The sequence below is a fragment of the Abrus precatorius genome, unplaced genomic scaffold, assembly GCF_003935025.1.
Source record: "Abrus precatorius isolate BTA unplaced genomic scaffold, Abrus_2018 Scaffold4, whole genome shotgun sequence".
Classification (NCBI taxonomy): Eukaryota; Viridiplantae; Streptophyta; class Magnoliopsida; order Fabales; family Fabaceae; genus Abrus; species Abrus precatorius.
In genome coordinates, this window is record NW_020874384.1 from 19,417,444 (window position 1) to 19,444,317 (window position 26,874).

General features: G+C 30.5%; 2 protein-coding genes across 3 annotated transcripts; one reads left to right on the forward strand and one right to left on the reverse strand.

Moving 5' to 3' along the window:
- Positions 1-3,529: 3,529 nt before the first annotated feature.
- LOC113864865 lies at positions 3,530-7,007 on the forward strand. Of its 2 annotated transcripts, none has more exons than XM_027499056.1 (5): positions 3,530-3,690; positions 3,790-3,862; positions 4,019-4,384; positions 5,191-5,531; positions 5,663-7,007. In XM_027499056.1, the coding sequence occupies exons 1-5, from the start codon at positions 3,619-3,621 to the stop codon at positions 5,879-5,881; spliced, it is 1,071 nt and encodes a 356-aa protein (XP_027354857.1). In that variant the 5' UTR covers positions 3,530-3,618; the 3' UTR covers positions 5,882-7,007. The 2 variants fall into 2 exon arrangements, with proteins under 2 accessions (XP_027354857.1, XP_027354858.1); XM_027499057.1 differs by having other exon boundaries at positions 3,562-3,690; positions 5,671-5,841.
- A 1,732-nt stretch (positions 7,008-8,739) lies between these two features.
- LOC113864864 (exocyst complex component SEC3A-like) lies at positions 8,740-22,238 on the reverse strand. Its single transcript, XM_027499055.1, has 25 exons — positions 22,064-22,238; positions 21,332-21,402; positions 20,962-21,042; positions 20,724-20,791; positions 20,542-20,644; positions 20,120-20,268; positions 19,516-19,633; positions 19,061-19,165; positions 17,632-17,733; positions 17,404-17,541; positions 16,964-17,092; positions 16,795-16,875; positions 16,609-16,683; positions 15,533-15,706; positions 15,325-15,454; positions 15,121-15,185; positions 14,596-14,766; positions 14,430-14,509; positions 13,673-13,754; positions 12,351-12,448; positions 12,157-12,265; positions 11,997-12,068; positions 10,572-10,637; positions 10,400-10,489; positions 8,740-8,916 (listed from the first exon to the last, which is right to left on the reverse strand). The coding sequence occupies exons 1-25, from the start codon at positions 22,236-22,238 to the stop codon at positions 8,806-8,808; spliced, it is 2,643 nt and encodes an 880-aa protein (XP_027354856.1). The 3' UTR covers positions 8,740-8,805.
- Between the last annotated feature and the right edge of the window lie 4,636 nt (positions 22,239-26,874).

Sequence of the window (26,874 nt, forward strand, 5' to 3'; positions counted from 1 at the left end):
ATGAGAAAAATCATATGAGATATGTCTAAGACTTATGAGTTTATTTATTACATTCTTTTATATTTTAATAATTTAATTTTGATATTAGTATTTAAATATTTAACAACTACTTATAATTAGTTTTATTAACACTAAATAATTATGCAACATCAATATTCTTTTTTCTGAGCAAACATCCTAATGATCATACAAGGTAATTAGTCGATAAAGTATGAAAATCTTATAAGTTTGTTAATTCAATAATAGTTGAAAGAAAGGAATTAAGTATGATTAACCTCTTCTTTCGTTTTATCCTATAGTTTCGTTAATTACACGTGGTACAATTGCCTACAATGCAACTAACTATGGAATGCTAAGAATGATCAAATCTTAACATACACACTATAATCCAATAGAATAAAAACTAAACATCAAAGAAAAAATAATACTAATATTAAAGTAAAAACCACATAAAGTTTGAAGTAAAATTTGTTATAACTCTAGTTATGGGTTTAGTTACTCGTAACAAAATAAAATACGAATAACATGATAAATAAATTCATAACCATAAAGGAAAATTCAAACAAAAAAATCTAAAAAGATAAAAGACAAAGAGAATTCTTGTTTTCCGAATGAGCACTCAATTACTTGTTTATATTCCAAGGAAAAACTTGTCGTCCTTGTCAATAGTATCTAATGACTCTAAAAAATGAATTTAAGTTGAACTAAGAAAGGGAATAAGGTATGTAAAGAAGTAAAAATGTCTCCAATGTAGAATATAAGGTCTTTTTATATAAGTTATGCTATGAGTTTCCGGTCGGTTAAGCTTTATCTTTTAAAATTAATTTTATCTACAATCAGAATCGCTTCAAATATCTAAGTTTAAATTTTAAATTCAAAATTTAAACTCAACTTCACATAATACAGAAATAACTAAAAGTATCTAATTTTTTCAGAATATCTCAGTAATGCACTAATAATAACTTATAACTAAACTGTAACAATTGATAACATAATTAGTATAAATATATATAAAATAAAGTTTAAGTTATAAAATATATCAAAATATGAACTTATAAAATTTTTATTACTTTATACGATATTTTATATGTCAAATGAAAAATATTTTAAAAAAGGTGTAAGAATAATATTCTAAGTATAGTTTCTATAGCATTCCATTTACCTATATTATTTTATTTACCTTTCTTAATTTTTTTATCTCTCTTTTGCTTATATCCATTTCAAATTCTTTTATGCACTATGAAAATATCATTGTTTAAAGATGTATAAATATTATGATAAACAATTAAAAAATATTGTTAAACTTTGAATTTGATATTAGTTACTTGATTTATTTTGAATAAATAATTAATGAACAATACAAGGAATGTTTCGGAAGAAACAAAAACAAATATACCGCTTATGCATGTGATGTGATAAAAAATTTAAAAAATATGTTGAATTAATGTTATTTAGATGTCTACAGAACATTTTTTTTATGGCTCGTTATTTTATGCTTCGAAATAAAACATTGCTTATAGTGGACGGTTATATGAAAAAACTTATTTACAGTATTTTAAGATAATTAATAATGACATGCTTTTTTATGTATTTATTAATTTTCAATTTAAATTAGACCTTGATTTTTTTTATATAATTGATATAAAGAAATGTATACCCCTTAATCAATTAAAATATTATATATATACACATTAATATTTATTAAAAATAATTTTTTTACTTATATCACAATTTATAATTCAGTGTCAGTGTCAGCGTGTTAGTCTATTTGAATTAAATTCTAAAAAAAAAAAATTTGAATAACTAACATTGGGTTTTTTTATAACCTAATAAATATTAGCTCTTAATGTTGAATTTTGTTAGGGGAATTATTAAATAAAATTTTAATTGTAACGAGAGATTGATGCTGTAAGCACATTCCCCTTCAAATTTTCTTTTTATTAATTAAGAAAATCAGTTAGCAAAAATTTAAAAATAGAAAATAAAATGTTCATGTTGGGCTATCAGTTTTTTTTTTTACCGACATTTCTATTTTCAACATCAATTATAAATCTTGGTGGACTGTGGCTTTCATGTTAGAGATTGTATATTGTTTGATCTTATTTTTTAAAAAATAATAATTTGTTTTTCAAGCTTCTCTCTCGAAAGTTTTGTTTGTATACTTTTCATGAGCAATGCTTTTAATTATTTTCGTGAAAAATATTATGACAGGTTTATCAAACAACCACGGACTGATCTTGTATAAGTGAACAGCGAGTGAGTAGTTTTGAGAAGGAAAATAAGTTGTTGGAAAAAATAACAATTTTGTATGTTTTGAACTTATTGATTTTATAATTGTAGAATTAATTATTGTACTATTTTATACAAATATGTATTTTAATTAATTAATATACATATTTTTATATTTTAAAAATTAAATTTATTTAAATTAATTTAATTATATTTATACCATGTAGATACAAGAAAACTGAACATATACTGCTTGTCAAGTTTTCATCTTAAATTAAAACATTTATGTTACTTGAGATGTTTTTTCGCCTATTATTACTGCGACTACTGTTGTTTACACCTTATAATGAGTGTTATGTGAAATTTACATTAAAAAATTAGTATCGATAAAAAATCTGTTTATAAGTTAATTTAAGCTCATCATATAAAATACAAGATTTATACTTCAAAATTTTATGTTTAAATTAAATTTACACTCTTTGAAGTTGGTATGACTAAACTCAATGTAAATAATGTTTTTTTTAATTACTAAACTTTAAAATATTATTCATACGTTTGAATAAATTTTTTTGTCTCATTTTATCAGCTTAATAAAAATAAGTAGTACAGATATTTATTAAAATAAATTTTTAATATATATTCAAAAACAGACAATAAAAACATATTAGCGTTTCATCATTGATAATTGTTCTTATTATTACAATCATTATTATTATAGTTAAAAATTATTATTATTATTATTTAAAAATAAAATGTATACTTTTTGTGTTGAAAATATTTTTGAGTTGAACATATCAAACATTTTACTATTTGTATAGATTATTTTGTCATATTGATAAATATAGTCTTTTTTTTTTTATAAATAGATAAACTCAGAGTTCATAAATTTAAATTTTAACCCATTGTGTTAACTTTAAAATACTTAATTTCACCATTAATTAATAACGGTGATTTCTGATTTACTTTTTAATTTTATATTTTACATTTTTCTTAATTATAGAAATACCATGCACAATTCACATATAAAACATAAATTGTTAGTAATTAACTAAAATCTTATTAGTCAGTCCGTTAAAGTATTAATTAAAAATACAAATAAATTTTTTATTAAAAATCATATTAAAATGTATTTAAAATCATAATTTTTTATTTTATTAATTTATTTTGGATTTTTTATCACACAATTCCCTTTTATGTCATGCTACTCTTTAAGCGAATATACACATTACATGCATATATACGTAAATTACCAGGGTACCCTTGTGTGGCTGTTACTGACTTGTATTGAAGGAGCTAAGCTACAAATCAAAATGAACACAGGACATTGAGGGTTTTAGGAGCAGTGGATAGGCTTCTAAGTCCATTGCTCTAAAACCCTAAATTCAAGGGATGGAACTTCAAACCCTTTGTTGCGCTCTTCCCTCTCAACCATTTCAATTCTCCAATCATCGTATGATCTCAGTGAGTAAAACTTAATCCACACCTCCCAATCAATTTCTGTGTAACTCTTCTATGCTATTCTGGAAAACTTTTCACCCACTGGTTCACGTTTATTTGCAGTCACGAGCGTTTGGAACCCACGCTCCATTCAGAAATCAAAGGCAAAGATTTCGGTTTGGAAACGCATCAAAATGTACGTTTTTGTCCCCGCTCATTGAACGTGTATTGAGCTCGCTTGTTAAGAATAACACCGTAAAATTAACAAAAAAAAAAGGAATTTGTTGTATTAGTATTTTGGGTTTCTCTGTATTCATTATGACCATTTTACGAATTGAAATTTTGATTTCAGGTTTAAAATGGGTGATTAAAGAGCCTTCACTGTTGGGGTTGAACAAATTCCAGAGGGTTGTTATTCATGCTTTTGATTCCAATGTAAATGATGGCTTGGAAGTTCATCCAAACCAAAGTTCTAGTGTGGCTGTTGCTGAGTTTGATAGGGTGGAGCCGTTTCATGGTAAATCAGGTTGTGTCTCTTTCCACGGGTTGACACACCAGTCGGTGGAAGAAGGGAAACTGGAATCTGCTCCCTTTGAAGAAAAGGGGAGCTCTTACTTCTGGGTCTTAGCTCCTGCTGCGTTCATAGCATCTTTGATTCTGCCACAGTTCTTCGTTGACAGTGTAGTTGAGGCATTCCTTAATGATTTGATTTCAATAGGTATTTTACCGAGAGAACTTTGTACATGCTCTGACTGTGTTATAGTTTCTTGCTGCTGTTGATATCAGATTAGTTGTTAGCTTAATTTTAGTCTCAGAGTGATATTCGAAATTAATTAAATAAAAATAGTATCTTTCAAGTGGTCAACAGTCTCGGTTCTAATACAATCTTATGATTCTGTCCAGACACTAATCACTATTATCCATCTAGTATTTATTTATCTATCTACTGAGAAAATGAAATTGTATAGGCATTTAATTGAGAACCTGACTATCCTACCTATCTCAAACCAAACACGGGGGAAGAAGAACAAGGTGAAAGAACTTTGACACTCATGTGAGAAGAAATTCTTTGGAAAAAAACACAACAAATTTAATTTTTGACATTGTTATCTGTGTAGAATAATAACTATGTTGTGAAATTAAGAATGACTCATGCTATTGCCCGTCCCCTTGCATTTTGCTTTTTTTCCGGAGCTTGTTGGTCGTGTGGATGTAGTCATGTATGTAGATTTCTGTAGAAGTAAAGTAATTATTAATTAGTTCAAGAACCAGTAGGTAGAATTGACACTAACAAATATGGAAGATTTAACCTTTGTTTCTTGTATAACTTTTAGCAATTTTGGCAAAATTGTGTTTCCTTGCTGTTCTTTTGGAGAAGTGTGGTGAACTACTTTTTGCCATTAAAAAAAAAGTCTAGATGTCTGGATGGAATTCTGTAATTTTTCCAGTTTTGTTTGTAAGAACCTTGTAAAATGTGGGGAAGATGTATTTCTTATGCACATTTCTATTACCAATAAAATGCAGATCTTGTGAGTTCATTCTTCCACGATGCCCTGTTCTACATTGGGCTAGCAACATTCTTGCATGTGACTGATCGTGTCCAGAGGCCATATTTGCAGTACAGCTCAAAAAGATGGGGTCTTATCACTGGCCTCAGAGGATACCTATTCTCTGCCTTCTTCACCATGGGTTTGAAGATTATTGCTCCTCTCTTTCTTTTGTATGCGACCTGGTCAACAATGCACATGGCGGCATTTGTTGCTGTAACTCCTTTTTTGGTTGGCTGTGTTGCTCAACTTGCATTTGAGAAATCTTTGGACAAGCGTGGGTCATCTTGCTGGCCTCTTGTCCCGGTTATATTTGAGGTTTGTCTATTTGTTTATTTTCGGATCGATTTAAGATTTTAATGCAGCTTGTCCTATCAGCTCACTTATAGGAGAGGTGTAGCTCTCTCTACCTGTAATTAGTTTTTTAACATTCCAAGTTCATTTTCCAGGTATACAGACTGTATCAGCTTACAAAAGCTGCTCATTTTGTTGAGAGGTTGATGTTCTCTTTTAAGGACCTGCCTGCAACCCCCGAATTGATAGATCGAAGTGGAGCTTTGTTCGCAATGCTAGTGACCTTCCAAGTACTGGGGGTTGTGTGCCTTTGGTCATTGATGACGTTTCTTTTGAGGCTATTCCCTTCTAGGCCTGTGGCAGATCATTACTGAGTTTGGCACGGATTGGGGAAGTGTTGTATATATTTGCATAATATCTGGGAAGTCATGAGCACTATTAGTTGATTGATCTTAATCCAGGCTTTTCATTAAAAAAATTTGTTCGCTCTACCCCCTGCTTCTTTAATTTCTCGATTGTAGCACCATCGTTTGTCAAGAAAACGAAGCTTGTAGTTTTGTTTGCAAGACCTGAACTTGAATGGATTTCATGCTGTGGGTAAACGGGGCATCCATTTATTATGTTCAGAAAATGTCACTGCATTGTTATTTTTCCCTTTTGGTTAGGACATTGGAGAGTTGTTTACCATGTTATCAGCTAGCTATTCATTGCAAGCAATTAGTATTCTGAAATATGAGATGGAGTAACGAGTGTGTTTGTAAAATAGATTATGTTTTCCATAGCGTATAATATGAAAAATGTGAATGATAAAGGGACTACTGCGAGCATCAGAAAATTTTCAATTATGCTGTGTTTCTTTGGTTTGACAGATTTCCCTTCCTTCCACGCAAGGGTACAGAAATAGTTTTATAATGGTACTCAAGCTGAAACGCTTGTGAGAATGCTTCAATCAAGGATCTGTGAGTAATATGATTAAGACTGGCATCGTCCAAAACTCCAAATTATGCAAACCAGCTGTTCCATGAGAAACAAGTGACTGAAATTCTCTCAGCAACCCCCTAAATGAGATAATCTATTTAAAGGGAGTCAAAACCGTCGTGACAGTAAGTGGTAAGCCATGATAGGTTATCCAAAAGGGATTAGCTCTTCATGCAATGCACCCTTTTTCCCATATGAAATAGAGGATGACTTGGAGTGGGGATGAAGAGGTTGAGGACATGATGAAATCGAACTCGAACAACGTGGATTCAACAAAATCCAACCAGAATAGAGAATAGCAAGAAGAGATTAGTGTTTTTATTTGTCACGGCCTCTATTCTAATTACAGATTCATCACCCATGAAGCCACGCCGTCTCATCCACTGTTCAGTTTTATAACTTTCGGTCTTGGGTAATGGTTATCAGCTACGTTGTTGAATACATGAATAAGGTTGTTGTATGTAGGAACGAAATACGCCAACTTCTAAAAATTTAAGTGTTATATACCGTAATATAATTTTGCATAATATAAATGAAAAAATATTTATAAAATTTTATAATTATTTAATTCATATCACACATTTCATACATATAGATGGATAGATTAATAATAAAAAATGAAAAAAAATTGAGAGAAAAATAAACCAACACAAAAATTTATTAATTTTTTTAAAAACAAAAATAAATTAATTAGTACTTAAAGTGTAACTGTTTATATAAAAAATAATTTTAATAAATGTTTAAATATATCCACTATGGATAGAGACCTGATTGGTGTCTTATATTAATAATTACATCATTAATAGTTTTATATGAAATGTAATTTTTCTTAATTCAATTGTTGAGTTAATTATATGGGTTAAACTATATTTTCTGTCTTTAAATTTAAGTGAAGTTTTGATAACTTTATTTTAATTCAATTCGATTCGCTAAGTTTAATTTAAATATCACTTTTAACTGTTTTATTTTAATCTTTTTTTGTGATAAAATTTTCTTCATCTTTCAATTTTTACTGATTAAAATGATATTTTGGCATTTGATGCAAATATAAATTCATATAAATATATGAAACTTGATTAATAACAATGAGTTGTCAATAATTGTTAGATATTTACATTAACAACTACTTCACTATTTTATACCTTACCATTTAAGGTACACATGACGATAAATCTACCTCATTTGACCTAAGAATGCTACTTCAGTACCCTATACAATTCAAGTCAAATTTCTACTGTTTTGAGTGTTAGAAGATTTCTTGTAAAAATACCACCTTTTGAAGATCAACAGAAAATGAGAAACCCTACTCAATTCCTTTTTACCGGAGTACCAAGAGCTAAGACCTCCTTTAATATTCTAGTACTAACCACATGTTATTGTCAATTTTTTTTAGTTGCGTGACTTTTCATTAATGACATGAAAGCATTACAAATTATTTAACTTTCATATTTGATAAAAGTTAAAATGAAAACATTGTTATAACCAGTAATTATATGAGGAGTGACTTGGATGAAAAAAAAGAGAATAAAATATTTAAAAGAAAAAGGAGAGATAAAAAAGAAAAATAAATAGAGAATGAATATAAAAACAAATAAATTTAAAGATGTAATTAATTTCATAAAAAATAATAAATAGTTTTCTTATACACGTGTCATAATTCATTAAGAGATTTAACATAATTTATATTTAAATAAATTTGTATTAGCATGAGTGGGATATTTTTTTTTATTTTTTAAATGAAAATATTTCTACTTTTTAAAATTTCAAAACTTATTTTATTTAACAAGTTGTATTTTTTTTAATTTTTAAATCTATCATAAAGGTACATGTTTGCAAAAAGTTTTTAACAAAAGAAAATTAATGTTTGAGAAGTCTAAAAGACTTAAATACATTCGATCTTCAAATAAATAACAATTTTCAATAATTGTTTAATTGATTTAGATTGTTAGTTTTTAAAACTTGCAAGTAAACAAGGGGTAAATACAGGCATTCGATTTGGTACTGAATTGTACAAAATACTGATGGAATCACCCTTTCAACTCTTGACCTTAATCAAATACATAAAGAATAACTATCAAACAGCCATCAAAATATTAAACTTAAGCAAGAGCTACGACAGATATTCATCACATTCATTCTATGATGCATTAAGGTGGTCGTTTCAAGTAACCAAAACCACAAAAATAAAAAATGCATTTCATTAAGTGAGTCAAATTACGTCGTGGTAAAAAGTAGTGAGGACAGTCGACAGGACAAATAGATGGAAAGAAAGTATCTAGTTAAAAAGAGAAATGGAAAGAAAGTCCAGGTACACAAATCTTTACATGGTAGCTAAAAGGTCTCGCAACTCTGCAACAGATGGGACTGACTCAGCTGGGTAAATCTTGGCGACAAGTTGGACAAAACTGTCGTACTTATCGAGAAAATCCTTCTGCCATAGTTTGTTGAAAAGAAACAATCAAATTTGTTGCAAGCAGTGAGAATTTCGCTGGTGTTCTTAGTATTAGGCAGGTAATAATAACTGAACGTTTAATTTTTTTTCATTCAAACAAAAATAAATTTGCTTAAATAAAAATATAAAAACAATAAAAAGAATTACATAAAATTCGTTTAAAAGGAGAATTGGATGGAGGAAAGGGATAAGAAAGTTGAGTATGGAGGGAAGAATACAATTGAATAGTAAGAGAGGGAGAATTGGGTAGAAGAGAAGCGGGTAGAGGGAGGTCGGAGAGTTGGAGAAGGTGGGAGAGGGAAGGATTGGTTAAGCGAAATTTGTGTAATTTTTTTTGGTGTATTTTTTATTTAAACAAATTTATTTTTTAAATACAAATAAAACAAGACGTTAATTTTTGTTATAACAGGAAAGGATCTAGATTTATGTTATTCTTATTTTACTATTTTTAATAATTTTATTTACATGAATTCTTAAAATTAATTTTAAATAAATACAAAATTTATTCAAAAATATTTATTGTTATGTTTTTAATATAATAAATATTTTTTTATTTATGAATTAAAGCAATACCAACAAATAATTGAAGAATAGTATACTTTCACTCTCTTTGGATTCCGGTGAAGAACAAATTAGATATTAGATATAAAAGAAATAAGAGTATAAATTAAGTAAAGATAACTCATAAGGTAGACTAAATACGTTATTTAAATAGATAAAAGAAAAAATATTCTCTACTATTTATATGGATAAAAAAATAAAAGCTTAAATAAATTATATAAATTAATTCTCATGATAATATTAAAATTTAATTTTTTTACCATAAATTTCTTAATTGAAGTTTTAATATTTTGTATTACACACAAAATCATTTAATGAAAAATTAAGCTTAAAAAAACATACATTCTCCCCTCCTTCCAACTGGGTTATGTTAGTTGCTCACTCCTAATACGAGCTTCAAAATTTGACGTAAGAACTATCACTTAATTATATTTAGTTTTTATATTTTATGAATTTTGTAATTTTGGTCTCTATATTTTTAATTATTCATATTTAGTCATTTATTTTTATTTGTTTAAATTAATTTTTTTAAAAATTTATCCAATAATTAAAAAATATAATAAAAATATGACATATAATAAATTAGTAACGTAGAATGTGTGAATATTAAATAAAAATAGTAAATAAATGTATAAATTATCATAGGTGTTTTTATTTTATTTAATTATTTTATATACTATTTTTTTAAAAAAAACTGTATAAACTAATGATATATTACATTTTTGTTAATTGTTAGACAAAATTTTAGAAAAATTCATTTTAAATATTTGAGAAACTAAAACAATTAAATTAGGGGACACGGTTATTAAAATATACTGTAAAAAAAAATGCAATCAAGCTTAGAAATATTTACTGTAAATAGGAGTTCGTTTTATGCCAATTGGAATAGAGTAGAGCGTACCTTGCATTTATCCCACAAGGAGGGTAGCAGTTCCTCCGAAGTCAAGTTCTTCTGCAATTTCTTATACATTGCTGCAATGGACTTGTCCACCTATACCCGGAAGCAAAGACATATATAACAATGTAAATATGCCACTGGCGAAAGGGTTCTGAAAAAATAGGCACCACCTTACCCCGGATAAGCTGGATTTTAGGGTCTTCCGAAGATCCACTTTGGACAGCCCAAGCTGGAAAGGTATCTGAAATTGATGTAGAACATTAGACAACTGTGAATGTACAAAGTGATATGTCCGGTTACAAATAAGTTTAGCTATTTAATTAGTTAACAAACACAAAAAAAATATGATACCGATTCAGTACTCTTTGAAAATAAATTTAAAATATCTTATATTGATTAGAAATATATACAAAATAATCATAATAAAACTTGGATTGTGTTTAGAAATTTAGAACCTTAGGTAAAATTTATGTTCATAATCAAATATAGTTCATTAATTTTCTTTTTGTATCCCTTTGTCCTACAATAATAAATTAATGCTAACAGGACATTTTTATAATAGATAACATATTTAATCTATTTTGTAACATAAATTATATAAGATTTAAATTTTAGTTTGTCTCAGATTGATATTTAACAACTTCAACATCTTCATAACTCTCTTAATCACTTAAAATATTCCTTTCAATTTTTCAAATGAACAAATTTCTCTTTTACATTATTCTTTTTCCACTCCTTGCTTTCACTTCATTTCTTGGGCATTTATTTGTAAAACTCCAACGCTTCCGACTTCAAGTGCACAGCTACAATTGTGAAATTCTGTAATCCTTGAAAATTAAGCTGGATATTCGGTTGCATCGGAGAATTGCTAAAAATTTTCTTTTAGAACAGTAAAAATTACCATGACACAACATTCTATGCAATTTTCTAAGACTAGATATCTAATCCTAAACAAGAAATGTCCTATATCAACTAAGAATAGTTCCTCTTTCATTAAGTTACCTTTTGAGTTGAGTAGGGCCTAACTCGTTTCTAATAAGAATAATAAATAAATAAAAAATGTGATAGATATCATGTCAATTTGAAGATCATAGCAACTGAGTAACACACGTAGATTCTTGGAAAGTGAACTCCAGCACCGTCGCAAAACCCAAAAGTAACAAGTTTAGTGGATAAAAAGGAGAGGACAATAACTCAAAGTAGGGCCTTTTAGAATCCTGTATGAAAAACAAAAAACATAAACACGGCCAAGCTGAAATGTAGTAAGAACGTAGTAAGAACAACAGCAATGCTATTTTGTACGATTATTATTTTTTGGTTAAAAGTTTATATACTGGGATTTTAATCAATCTGTGGAGGGAGATGAGTATATGAATGGATTTTAACCAAATATTAGTATAACAACCTATACATCTGTAGTTTCCCATGAATTATGCATGATGCCCAGAAAGGATTTTTAGACTTGATCTGATGTATAGTTCAATAAATCTAGGAAAAACTTTGCAATCAATTTGTTTAATAAAATAATTTCAGATATATTGAAATGTTTCACAGCAGGAGGCTATGAAAGATTAACAAACCAAAATCAGCAGCAACAAACCTCTTCAGGGGCAACATTATTGAGTATTAAGTCCTCAATCCTTCGAGCAAACTGAAAAAGGCGTTCAAATTGCTTTCCAAGGAAGAAAAAGGACAATGAGTTGTCTTACAAACTATAAATTCAAGTATGGCGGACACAAAATAGAGAATAAAATACTCACATAGTAGATAATCATACTAATATGGCGTGTGCAAGCTTGCTCATAGGCTTCACTAGCCTGATGATAAAACTTGGCTAAAGTGGGCACAACATTGGCAAGTTCATACAAACTGAGCAAACATACAAAATAGTAAGTGAAATTGAAACAGCCTTGAGCCTCCTCATGGAAGAGTGGAGGGCATGCAAAAACATTACCTATTCTGAAAAGCAGCATAGTTCTCTATAAGAAAAATATCTGCATACTTTGGATCTATCTGTGCAATTTTTTCCAAAGTTACAAACATTATGCTAACCTGTAAAGCAGCAATCCCTGGTAAACAATGTGCCATATTGGATACACGTTGCTGAAACATATACCAAGAATAACAAAGGAACAAAAAAAAATAGAATGAAACTAAAAGACAATGCAATACTTTAACTGCAGGCAAGATGGCTAAGCAGTAAACAATTGAAATCACCTGTAGTATCTATCAACATAGTGGAGATGATTTAAGACTATCAATTCTTCATTCACTAAGGATGCATCATTGTCTATAGAAAATCATGAGTACAAAAAAAATTATTTGTGGTCAAGCCAGAGAATAGGTAATCTACATGCAGGCAAAAATAATAAGGAAGTTTAGCAAAACTTGATTGAAAGCTTAATCTTTTTCTAATACTTGGTGCGAATGCAATTTATATATGAAAGAAATAAGTAAATTTTTTCCTTTTTTTTCCAGTAGATTCTTTTATCTCATTCAAATAAATTGGATCCCATACGTACTGTACCTCATACATCAAACAGCGGAGTCGCTTTCCATTCCATTTTATTTCTAATCGTACCAAATTATAGAATTAGAATTCCTATTCTAATTGGTTGATTTCTATGAAATTGCATCAAACATAGTACAAGAAGAAAGAATAATACAGAACAGGACAATCAGGAAACCTCCTAACAGCAAAAGAAACAGGGAATCCTCTAAAAAATCATTAGCATAAACCTACTTAGATGCAAGGAGACTATCCGACCTTGAAAACTCTTGCAAATCATTCTAAGCAAATGCGCTGCAATGTGTGAACATAGAACATGATTCAGCAATACCTTAACTACCTTTCTTCTCCCACAAACCGAAAAGAAAACTGCGACAGTGAGGGCAATTTGCCTTTTTTTTTCCTTCTTATAATGAAATTCTATTTATTATTGACTAAAAATATAATTTTGGGTCTAGAGGGTAAAAGAGGCAAAATAAAAATATTTATATTACCTACTTATAATTTTCTCCAACTGAGGGGTGCATTTGCCCACTTTCAATTGTATGTAGGTCCGCCTAATGCTCACAAAACTTCACTTGATCTGGAGCCAAGCCTATGCTTGATCTATGCACTTGACACTCAAAAACTACAAGGTCTAAACTCATCCATTTATTTGTCTCATCATCTTTGGAAAGCAAGTGTCAGAGAGGAATGAACTAGATTTCTCAGCTAAGTTGTATGTGAGACATCACAAAACAAGACAGTTCTTAAAAGGAGTCACTCACAAGTTTTGTGTATGCTTGGTCAACCAAATCCCTCGACTGTCCCGCAACATACTGCTCCATCCGGGTTGCAAGGGAGGCAAATCTATGTTAAAACAATTTAGACATTACTGAACACCCGACATGTATATAGACTTGAGATATTAAATACAGACAAGAAAGTAAATATTATCGCAGTTCTAACTTTTTATTTATTGCTCCCTAAAACACACCAAATAGAACGAGGAGTCAGTTTTACATCTTCAACTTTTGTCTTTGATATTTAAATATTTCCCTATGAAACATCATGTAACATAGTTAAGAGTTACACGATGCTAGTAGAGTAGGTATTTCTATAATCTGAACTCTGTATTGCTGGCTTTTGAGTTATACGATTTTTTCCTGGAAATGGTCGACGAAAAAAAAACCTACTATACTCTTTTGTTCATTACATAGATACAGTAGATATTATAACCACTACCCTCACCCCACAAATAAAATGTGATAAAAAGACCTACGATTCCATGAAAGCCATCGTGGACCCTTGCGGAATAAATGGAATATAGATAATTTCCTCAGACAAGGGAATAAACGGAAAATCAATAATTTCCTTGGACAAAGATATGTAACCCTCACCAAGATAACTGAAAACTGCAACAAATAAAAACCCTAACCTGAAAAAAAAAATGATATAGGACCAGAAGAAATTGCTTTCATTCTGAAAAGAAAAAAAAAAATCCCGATTTTCTTTGGAAAAAAGTAAATTCCGAGATCATTTCACCTGGGAATGTACGGTAGGACACCCGTTTGGCGAACATTGCGCTCATTTCTTTCAATCTGATGGCAAGCTTCATCAACAAACTGAAAGATTTCCAATTAGATGAATTGGGTTAGCATGTCAATCTTCTAAATGCATGGGGCAATTCTGATTGAAATTAGTCGCATACACGGCTGAACTGTATAGATATTCGAGACTCCAGGTCATCGAGCAAAAGGTGTACAAATCCTGCTGCATCAGCTTTCTGACCAGAGAGATAGCGTTCTGTAGTTCCATGCATTGATATGCAGCATAAGGGATCAATCTTATATGCCCAATCCACAACAGCATAGAAGTCTTCCTGAAATCATATAAATTGTAAAGCTGCACTTTAGCAGAAAAATCTTTAAGTAAATAACGTCTAGAAACTCGATACAAATTGTCCAATTATAAAGAACAAAATGTTTATCATTTACAGACATATAACATGAAACTTGGGTCAGATAAAATGTACTATGTTGCTATGGAGTATTCATAAGAGATAAACAAGATAAAGAACAACATAATTGAATTTTCATTACGAAAAGACAGAACAATCTATCTTTCCAACATGGCTATCATGTAACATGAGAGGATCTGGATAATTTCATCTCCCAAATATCGTAAGCTCAAAATTACATGAAAAGAGAGATATAGAGTTTTATTCAATGCATACTTGAATCCCATCAAGCAAATCCTGAAGTGATTCATTTAAAGCTGCAACATCCGCAGGATTTTTACCTGCAAAGATGAAGAAATGGTCAAATTATGGAAAACTGATCACAACACAGAAAAATTAAACCGTAGTAGTTCCATAATTAAACTTTTAAATATAAATTAAAAGAACAGAAAGGATATTTATTGAAAGGGATACATGTACTGGATTTACTGTCATTCTCATCAATGTCCATAATTCCCAAATCATCATTAGCATCGTCATTGTGTCCATTTTTATTACCATCAACAAGTGTAGGTACTTCGAAGCACAAGAAGTGTGCAAGAAAAGTGCTCTGAAACATAAGCCATGAATAGTTATACATTTAAAAAAGTAAACGAGTTTTGAGGCCGAGAGAATATCAAGAACTCACCTCATCCACCAGAAGTGGAATAAAAATTGTGAGCATTTTGGCATATGCATCAGTAACTGTAGAAGTGTCCGTAGAATTTACATTTTGACCAGAACCTGTGAAACTTTCAAGCCAAACAGTTGTAGATTTAGAAGTTTTAGTACTAGCACGAAGTTCATTGGCAAACTCGCGGGCCTGTAAAGGGATTAGTAAAACTTTAGACTCCGTATGCACACTATTCTACCAAAGCATAACAAACTAGAATATGTGAACTGGAGCTCAAACAACAACTATAACATAATTTCATTTGCCAAATACAAAATTGTACTAGAAGGTTATATATATCCATTCAAGTAAAGGCCAAAAGAGTAAGCAGCATCATAGTTCGAGGACACGCTATTCAATTATTTGCAAAATTACTCAAGATATTTAAAAATTCGAGACCTCTTGTCTCTCCATCTTGTTAAGTATGATAAGGTAATCTCTAATTAGTTAAGCAATGAGAAGGTGAAAAAAGCAACTTGTTCTTTGCTGATTCCTTTTCTAAAAGATAGTCTTTGAGATGTACTAAAAGATGATAGCTGTTAAGAATATAATAGATAGTTTGAACCGGTTGAAACATCAGAAGAAAAATGACATCTCTTTCCAACAGGAAGTAATATATATATATATATATATATATATATATATATATATGCAATCAGCTTCACTTTCCCATTCACAAAAGATTTCTCCTTTTTCACAAAGAGCAAAATTCAATCTCCAAATGATATAAGATAGCTATCTTCCCCTACATTCTCCTATATATTTAACTCCTTAACGAACTAACAAATTATTATAACTCTCCTAACTAATTATCCCAACTCCTACCAGTCTAGGACAATTCATTACTACCTAAATGATTTTATTTTGCAGCTTTTTTTAAAAAAATCTTGATTCTATACGAGTAATAACATCAAAGACTACATTTCCACATGCATAATGACAGCCCTCAGTTCATAAAAAAGCAAAAGTCATTATAAGAATTCTACGGCCAAATGACCAAGAAATAAAAACATAGCATCAATACAGTGCGTGAATAGGTAGTAATCTCAGACCTCCCTGCGAAGAAGCAGATTTAGAGAACTGCAATAAGATTTTCTCAGTGGGCCCAAGCAATTCTTATCAAGAATCTGCAAAAGTTTACAGGACGATAGTTAAGGAGAATAGAAAGAAATTAACACAATAAATATATGTATGCAAAACAAAACTTTGAGCAGAAATTATAACATCCATAATTAAACCTTTAAATGCTGCAGAAGGCGGGCATATGTCCTGCACTTGTACCGTAAGTCAGCATGATCTGGCCTTTTCAACTGTCCACGCTGTTTAGAGTAAGCAGACTAAGTGAAAAATGAAGATTCTAAGACTTCAAAAGTTTATAATTCCATACAGAATTGATGCAAAAAATACCTGAGAAAAGTAATTTTTGTCATTTAACATGAAGTCCACAAAAGTAGCAAAGTAACTTCTCACGTATTCAGAAGCTCTCCCAACAAAAGTAGACTTTATTATTTGAAGTTCTCCTCGCTTCTCTTTAACCTAAAGGAGTAGCAGAAACCACCGTTAAAACTGATGACTTTTAAGTCCTATATATGTTTGCCATACTGGCTGCAGCCAAGAATATTCTATTTGCTTAGCCCTAAAATCGTAGTACTGAATATAAACGGCTTTTCAGACCAATCAAAATGGTAGTAACTAAGGAATATAAATCGTTTATTGTCATCTTAAATCTATTTTCTTTATTTAACTTTCTCACAAACGAAAACAAGCAGGCATGTACCACGAACAGTTATTTCCTAAATTATCAACAGCATGCTTTATCAGCTTGAAAAGTACGGCAAAGAACATACTGCTCTCATCTTTGCATAAGTAGGATCTATGTGAGGCACTTCTAGACCACGCATTGCAGTTGTCAACCACTCACACGCTTCTATATTTTGAAGCACCGGCGCATCCTCAAATGAATCTCCTGTCAAGCACGCGGAGTACTACACCCAATGAAACATCATTAAAGTAAATACCAGGCTTAACAAGTTCATGAAACTCAAACTACACGAATTCACCACACAAAGGAATACCTCATCCGGGATACTCAATTGCTTAAGAAGCTTATCAAGCTCTTCAATGAGAGATTTGTTATTTACTGATTGCATTTCCAACTTGTTGTTGCGGGTTTCAATCTGGATAATCACAAAAGGGTTGAGACACAATAGTAAAAGAAGAAATTCATTAAGACAAAGTGGGGGCAATAATAAATGGTCAGCAGGATGAGAGATCCTCCTTTCAAACAAAGAAAACATCAATGAAGCAAAGCTATCGAGTCTCAGCATATTTATGAGAGAAAACCCCATAAAAGACCACAAATTTTACACCAAATAGATGTCAAATGCCAAATCTTATACCAAAAGAACTGCTCTTTCAAAGGAATCTTGATAAAGATTGCAAGAATTATGCTCCAACCATATCAACAAAGATTGGCAATGATTGCATATTGCCACAAAAATTTGCTTCTTTCCTTCGGAAGAGATCATTAATTTTTAATACTTAGTGTCCAAAATTACATCAAGTACTTAATCTATAAATGCAAAACTAAAAATATCGTTTAAAGCTGAAATCAACTTTAATAGCATCACAAAATGCTGGCTTCTTAGAGAAATTGAGATCATGAACAAGGCAATACCATGTCTAAATTTATAACATTTTCAAGTTTTAGAGAACGCAGAAGTGAGATTAAAAAGAAAAAAAAATGAAACCTGATTTACTTTCTTATGATTTTCAGTAAAGAGCGTGTAAAACAGTAAGAGAGGTGGAGAAGATATGCTACTTGACAAAGACACAAAAAAGAGTACAATAAGGTTCTCCAATCGCTCCCCATATCTACCACTTAATGAAGCGACGGCTAAATATCAAAGAGAAACCAAATGTACAATTGTGTCCTCTGTACAGATTCAAAGGCAGATAATATTTTTAAAATTGCAAACATTTCACTCTAACTCTGCACACTAAAAACCAGCATAAAGAGCTTTCCTTCATAAAGTTTTTCTCTCTTTAATCCTGCCAATCCTTTAAAGCTAACCAGCATAAATTGCTCCAAATAAAAGGATAGACCCTATTATTTCGGAAGAAAGTGAAACTTGATGCTAAAGGTGTACGTAACACAAATATAAGAAGATAAGGAGTTCTATTTTCATGGTTTGCTTCCCCTTCTATTTACCTTTTACATTTTAGAAAAATAATTTTAAAATAAAATAGATATGCGCAATCAATATAACATGGTAAATAAAAAACTGTTTTATTTACAATGCCATAACAGGGAGGATGTAAAAAAGAGATGTAGTGGGATTATTTAAACAATACTAGAACAACGCATGTGCAGTAGTGCTTTAGCCAAGGAACTAAGAAATTAAATTAATGAATTAAGGTTCCAGTAAACAGTGCTATAACAACAACAAAGTAAATTGTAAATAGGCAAATTATACTCCCAACTTGAATTGTACAATCCCTTACTGATTCAATATCTTCCCTCATGTGTCGGAGTTTTACATTGAACATGCCTAACCACTCATCCATGTCTTCGACACAAATAGTTGCTGCTTCAAGCCCTTGCAACACCTGCAAGGACAAATGATTAAAATGAATCACTTCAAACAAACACATTAAAATAAACTTAAACAGTTAGTGATGAGAAACATGAAGATTTGAAAAATATAGGGGTATTTCCTTATATCACAACAGCTCTAATGGTTGAAGGGACAATAATGAGATAAAACTACAGCTTAAAAAATGAGCATAAGGTTGAAGTTTCGGGGGGAGGGGGGATAGAATTAGTCCGTCATTTTAAATTCACAAGGGAAGAAAATTAAGCCACGATTAAATATATGAATCAAGGGGCCTGATTACAATAACATAAATAAGCAATAAGGTAATACCAGAAAAAGAAAGGAAATAAAGAACCGTTATACCTCATCTATCAAAGGTTCACTTTCTAAAATGGCGTGCACATTTGCTGCTTCTAGAGCCTGGAGCTCTCTTTTTAACCTTTCAGAAAATGCCTCTGCTTCTCCAATACCCATGATATAACTGCACATTCATAAACTACAGCAATTTAATTATGCACATTGGCATTGTAAAAGAAGATATCATTTAAGAAGAACATTTTTATAAAAGAATAACTGAGTTACCTATGTATCCAACCAACACAAGTAAATAAATATTTTCATTTGACCTTTTTTTTTAATAAACATGTAATGAATGATCATGTTCAGTGCCTGGTACTTTTTGTTGGAACATCATGAGTATCGTCACACTGCAGATAAGTCCACCCACATGAAACTCAGTTTACGACCTATGCTACACCTTGACTTCAGCTACTAATTTATTAATTCCCTGTATTAATATTAATCACAAAATATAGCCGAAAGTTTTATAAGGGAAGATAGAGACACACTTTCTGCGACGATGCACTAAACCTATTGCAAACAGAAGGCATTTGTTTAATCATATTTTCACTCATAAAAAATATTTAACCTCAGAATACAATTTAAGATAGCGAATGATAGCACCTACTTTCCCAAAAGAGCCTTCATGTCCTCTTCCTCTTCCTGGCTGACAAGTTCCTTCTCAACATTGACTTTCAATTCTGCATCAGTCACGGCAGATTCAACAGAAGCACCATCTTGTTGGTTACTTTGAGTGGAAACTGCAGGTTTATTTTCCTATTTCACATTGGTGAAAATAAATAAACAGAGAGAACCAACAGTCTATAATAACTAACAGCAACCAGTCACCGTGTTTATTCATTGAAGTTTAACATCCTTAACTTGAAATCAAGGAATTCAAGATAACTAATGACTAAAGAGATTGCTCAATAAATACAGAGTAACTATTAATTAAACATGTCAACAATAAAATTATCTATTACAAAATGATGAGTGCAGCTTGATTGAAAAGCAAGCTCATATTTATGTGATTAGAAGACCATTATGCACCTTAGCCCAAAGTGCCATCTCCACAACATCAATACCAACAATCTTAGGAAGGCGACCCAGGACATCTTTGCAGATATTTAAGATAGTAAGCAGGAGGCGATTCCTACAAGAGAAGTAATAGACACAATGAGCCAAATTCCACTCCCCTGACATACAACCATTAGCTATTAAATGGGTATAACCTGTCGTCAGTATTGCGCATAGTCCACTGTGGAGGAGCCACACTCTGGCTTCTAAGGTTATCAAATCCCTAATAAGATATATATTCATAAGCAAATAATAAATAAATAGAGACATTTAGAAATAAACTTCATTACAGGAAATGGTTGCTTCTTGATTTACTTTTGTTCCAGAAACTGGGAACATTATTTTCAGAACATGAAGATCTCTCAATGAGAGCAGGAAAGAATGGGACATTACCAGCGTAAATGTACATCCACTGGGATCATTTGAAACAACTTCCACTTTCGAGATGTGCTTCAGCTTGTATATCTTAGCAGGCTGCAGCAGAAATTTTTTTACAAACAAAAGAAATATGCTAAAACCTCCAAACGTGACAAATTAAAGGGGGTCAAGAAAGGGACTATGCTAACACGTACTCTGAAGTATCGATTAAGTCAGTTTTAATTTATCTGTTTTTTCAACTAACAAAGGAAAAGTGGATAATTTCTTCCCTTTAATAATAATGATTATAATTTTACCAAAACAAAATATATCAGTTAAATGCAGGACCTTTCATTTACAGGGCAACCAGCGGAGGAGAGAATACGGGAGAGGAGAAGGAAATTACCTCAAGAACTCCTCCCGATGAATACTTTAAAACTCGAAGAAAAGCTTTTGTCCGCTGAACTTTTGCTTTTGCTACACAAAATAGCATGTTGTCAGCAACAGTGCCACAAATAAAGAATTTGACAAACTATCTAACACACAATGAGGTGACCACAAACACAATCACCTACCCAGAACAGGGGTGGGGGGGAAGGATTCTCCTTTCTCCTCCCTTTCTATTCCTTTTTTGTTCAGCCCACAGAATGCTACCATTATAACAACCATTAATGGACTGGATACACACTGAGGGTGAGCTCATGTCTCAAATCCCTTTCTATTCCTTTTTCGTTTAGCCCACAGAATCCTACCATTAAAGAAACCAGTCATGGATACATTGTGAGGGTCAACTTATGTCTCAAAAAATGCTAAATCCTCCCATAACCCCATTCATACCACTATAAAAGGGGAAATCGTGCAACTACTTGTTAAAATAAGGGACGCATAGTTAGTTTCTAATTGCACCACCACTGTTAACATGAAACCGAAACCGCCTAACTGACAGGTTTCAGAACCCATCGAAATAGAATGTATAAATGCGACATCCTACAAAGTAAACCCGTGTAGCCCACAAAACAATGCGACAGTCAACAAGATTCCCTCAGAGAACGAAATGAATATTATACGTTTCTCACAAAGCATCTTGTTAATGTGTCATCATACTAAATGTTAAGATAGAGAGAAAAATGGCCCGTACTGCAGAGAGCGAGAACCCTAGGCTTAGCCATTTGACGTCCAAGCTTGGCAGATTTTCCCCAGGTGCCGTGAGTCTTCACAGTTCGGATGGAGAGAACGACCTTATGCTTAGTGCCCTCAATTGCAGCCTGGCAAGCTCGGCGGAGCTCAGCGTCATCAGCGCTTGATTTAGCCATTTTCGATCTTCTCTCTGATCTCCAAGCAAGAGCCGATCAAAACTTTGTGACGAGAGAGTGTGTGTCTATTATTTTTAGCACTATAATAATAAAGTGTCAATAACGGTTTTCTGTTGGACCTTTCTCTTTGCGTCCGTCGTGACTCGTGTCGCTTCTTTTTAACACCACGAACGGTTCGTCATAAGCATTGGCGGTCCAATGCCTGAAAGCTAATTTAATTTGCACGTTCCAAATTTCCATGCATTGCATAGCCACGTCTTTTCAGATTGGTTTCCAATTTTTATATTATTTTTACGCCTGTCAACGATATTCCACGATAAAACAGTTATAAAAACAAATTTCGGCTCTTTTTTTTTATTATGATTTTTTAAATCATCAAAATATAAGAATTTTGATAAAATTATAGAAATATAATTTTTTTTTCAAAAATCGTCATTGCCAATTTTTTACCACTTTTAATTATTCTTTTTCAAAAATAGTGTAATGGCAATTTTTAATTACTTTTTTACTTTTTTAAAATTTTATTATTTTATTATTTTATTAATTTTTTTATAATTTGTCATTAACGATTTTTTAACCTCCATTGCTTTTTTTTATTTTTTATTTCTAAACTTTTATATTTATATAAAAAATGGCAATTTTTAAACATCATATTTTTTAATTTTTTTAAAAATACTATATTTTTGTATATATAATTTCTAAATACTATATTTAAAAAAATAATCTGCAAATCTCACTAAAAAATTAACTTAAAAAATTTTCAAAATTAAACAATTTTAACAGCTTTAGCAACAAAAGAGTTAATGTATGTCGTTATCTATGCAAAGGCAAAACAAAACATAAAGTAGAATTGTAGAAGCAATAAAATAAAGTATATTTAATTTTAATCTATGTCAGTGTAAGATATTTTTACTTTAATGTCCAATTTTTGTATCATTATTATAACTGCTAACTTAGATATAATTTTTTTATGAACCTTTCTATGCCGACTCCATGGCAAAATTGGTGTGGAGTTCTCTTCCTGATGGGTTGTGGTCACTTTTGCTAATGGGGACGATGTTCTGCGTATGTTTTGCTAGTTGCTTTCTTTGTGTTTTGATGTTTTGGAATGCTTTCGATCGTCGTAAAACATGTGCGAAGCTGAGCTGATCCCTAGAAGTGAAGCGAACCACCTCATTCATGTTTCTAAATATTTTGTTTTCACTTTCACGCAAGCCATCCTTTTCATATTGGTTCAATTGCACTCGACTTCCACTGTTTGGCTTTATTTTTCTTCCCCACGGCCTTAGGAATTTTTTGCCGTTCAATCTTTGGTCGACCAAAGGATGATCCCTCATAACCACAATTCCCAATAAATCCTTTTTCTTCAATTCGGCACTCCACGAATTCCCGTGCTATTATAACCAAAGATAATCAACCCAGATTGATTTCCGGTAAAAAAATTCGATCACGTAACTTCTGTCCGACTAATGAAGATCATAAAAAAAGAAAGAAAGAATAATCACCTAGTTTAATCGATCGAGTTCGTGAGAACACTTGGCCATAACATGAAAAAGATAATTTCATCCAAAGAAAAAGGAAAGAATCATGGGAATAGTTCACTTGCTGCCAATTTCTATCAAGAATCAATCTTTTCTTCAGTGAAAACATTGTCCCTTGGGCTAAAGGTCTCTTGAACTGCATACAAGTCTTTTGTCATTGAGTTATGGTATTGATAAAATTAGTAGCTAGAGATTGACGGTATTTGAAGATGAATTTGCCAATATTTCATCCAAAGAAAAAAGAATTATGAGACCAAAAAGTTTGATTTACTTATCTTTTCAGTCTATCTTTGAACATTCAATTGCTACCAAATTGAATCAAGAATGAATCTTTTCTTGAATAGCAACATTTGCCTTGGGCTAAAGATACCTTCAAGCCCATTCAAGTCAATGTTTGTCACTGAGTGTATGTGTTAATGAAAAAATTGGCCAGTTCCTTCCTATGATTCCGTGGACATCTCTTCGCATGTTTCTTGAGGTTCCCTCTGATACGAGAGGCGAGAAGATCTTGGTCACATGCAACTGCGTGCTTATAAAAGGAAATTGCCACTTCACATTGACAATTCCACGCTAGTTAGTAGTCACAACCCGGAGCGCTGAACGTGCATTGATTATAATATTGTCAATACACAAGTTTTATTATGTGCGTTAGTTTTTGGTTTTGCCCTTATATATAGTTGCAATCCGCGGGTTAAAGGCGGCGGGGAAAATTAATATTTTTATAAATAAAATTTTAAATATAAAATATAACTTTTTTTAAATACTAAATTATTTATCTAAATCAAAATCAGAGACGAACGAATTTTGAATTCACCCTTTGATAAATAAATAAAATAACAAAATTAAATATTCGTTTTAGCATTCTATTACTTAGAAGTTATAAATTTATTCAATAATATATTTTTCAAACATAACTTATTCAAAGTAAAGATCAAAATATTTTTTTAACGTAAATTACAAGTGAAGATACAAAAAATATTTAAATTAATTATTTTTCATATTATTCGATTTGTGCATTATAAATGATAGTAATATATTTTATTAATCAATAAGTTAAAAGCTAGTCCTGTCCTATTTGGGTCTAAAAAATGTATTTAAAATTTAAAATATAAATTTAAAAGCAAAGTTAAAATGATTTATTATTTTTCTATAATTTACTAACTTAAAAGTTATTTTAATTTAAAAATTTAGTCAATACGTAATTAAAATTTGAGATTTAAAATAAAAAATAATTTATGTAAAAAAAATTTCCATTTTCTTCATTTTAAAAAACATGGATACTAAATGATACGAATTCTTACCCATCATAAATTCTGCCAAATCATAACTTTCTCCTCGACTTTAATTGACTATTTGACCAATCAAATACAAACACGTTAATTCATTTAAAAATTGTGCTATCATTCTATGTATAGTATATAGCAAAATTCTTAAACAAATTTTATTTTATTCTTAAAAGCTTTTTTCTAAAATTATGTATAATTTGACTTCTTTTTTCAAAGAGATAAAAAAGAATGAGTGAAACACTAAGTTGAATATAAAACAAAATTGAAGTTTCACAAATGCCCATAGGACATTAGTTAAATAAATATTTTATAAACTTTTTAATGGATTTTGTTAATATCAGTTCTTAGAACTAAAGATAAAAAGTTAATAATTTGTATTTTTTTATAAAAAGTTTTTATTTGTAGATGCTTAAACATAGACATAAGAATGAAGTTAATAAATTTTTTTTTTTAATTAGTGTATTGATGATACTTGTTAAAGAATCAGTAATAAATTATTTTTATTGAAGATCGTTTTGAAAATTTATTACAAATCATAGTAAAATTGCATGAATAATTATATTTTTTATTAAAATTATATTTATTTTTTATTTTTTAAAATGCCAACTAGTATTTTTAAAGCTTTTATTAATAAAATTTCACCATATTTTTAAAACATTTTTTACATAAATATTTTTTATTTTTTATTCTTTAATCAAAGGCATAAATTAACAAAACTTTCCAAGTTTACAACTAATAATTCTTTTCAGCGAAAAGGAATATATACATTATTATTTTTATAATTATTATAGCATAATTTGTGTAAACAAATTCTAATAAGTATTCTAAGATACTGGTTAAAGAACAAAATAAGAATGGTTTTATTAAAATAGTCTCCAAAGTGAGCATGGAATATTCACGTATAACTTCCAATGGCATGCATAACTTCCAATCAACAAGCATTTACTCAGTTAAGTGCGCATGGAAAATTCATGCGCGGGATTTGATTAATTCTCTTAATATCTCAGCATGCTTTTTGAGATTTTGTTCATTTCTTTGCTTTCCTTTCTCGTATTCTAAGATATTTAATTATCCTTTCTCGTATTCCGTCACACTCTCGGTTTCAGGTTAATCTTCAACGCAAAACTTTGTTTTTTCACCGACAATGCAAACAATTAAAAAAAAACTTTGAGTAGTTTCCGGATCAAATGCACTGTTGTCTGGTATTTCCACATGTATTAACCAAACAAAACTTTTCAGCTTTTAAAAAATATTTTCTGTTTTTTAAAATATAAAAAAAAAACATTTTAATATTGTTTCCAAAATTCCAGTTTTGAAAACAAGAAAAGCAAAACAGTTTAAAGTCGTTTCCATGCTTCTATATTTATATCTCGTGGTATTTTACTTTAAATGTTGAAAATGAAAATTAGAAATTGAGAATAATTATAAACAAGAAAATTCATATTTCTCTGAGAAACCACACGTGACGTCTCATTTTCACTTGATTGAATTGGATGTGTTAATTTGTTTAAATTTGACACGCGAATATCTCTGACTCTGTTCCTGAGTTTGGTTGGCACTAGCGCCAAATTTCGGAATTGATTTTATTTACAAAGAAAGACTTTTGTCCAGAAATTTATATCATATGAATTGATTTGATTTTGAAATGAAATACTTCGTTTGAAAAGTTATAAAATAGGAACTGAGATTTTATCTTGAAATCTTTATCATAGTAAGTATTAACGTTACTTCTCTTTTTGGTTGGGAGTTAATGATAACACCAATGACTTGGTGTTTTTCAATGTCTTAAACTTTGATAGCGCATGCTTC

Bases quoted from the DNA above. Each gene is read 5' to 3' on its own strand.
- LOC113864865 (XM_027499056.1), top strand. From the start codon at position 3,619: ATGGAACTTCAAACCCTTTGTTGCGCTCTTCCCTCTCAACCATTTCAA. The intron at 3,863-4,018 runs GTACGTTTTTGT...TTTTGATTTCAG, and splicing joins GTTTGGAAACGCATCAAAAT to GTTTAAAATGGGTGATTAAA. The intron at 5,532-5,662 runs GTTTGTCTATTT...TTCATTTTCCAG, and splicing joins TTGTCCCGGTTATATTTGAG to GTATACAGACTGTATCAGCT.
- LOC113864864 (XM_027499055.1), bottom strand. From the start codon at position 22,238: ATGGCTAAATCAAGCGCTGATGACGCTGAGCTCCGCCGAGCTTGCCAG. The intron at 21,043-21,331 runs GTAATTTCCTTC...TTTCTGCTGCAG, and splicing joins CATCGGGAGGAGTTCTTGAG to CCTGCTAAGATATACAAGCT. The intron at 15,707-16,608 runs GTCTGAGATTAC...ATCCCTTTACAG, and splicing joins ATCTGCTTCTTCGCAGGGAG to GCCCGCGAGTTTGCCAATGA.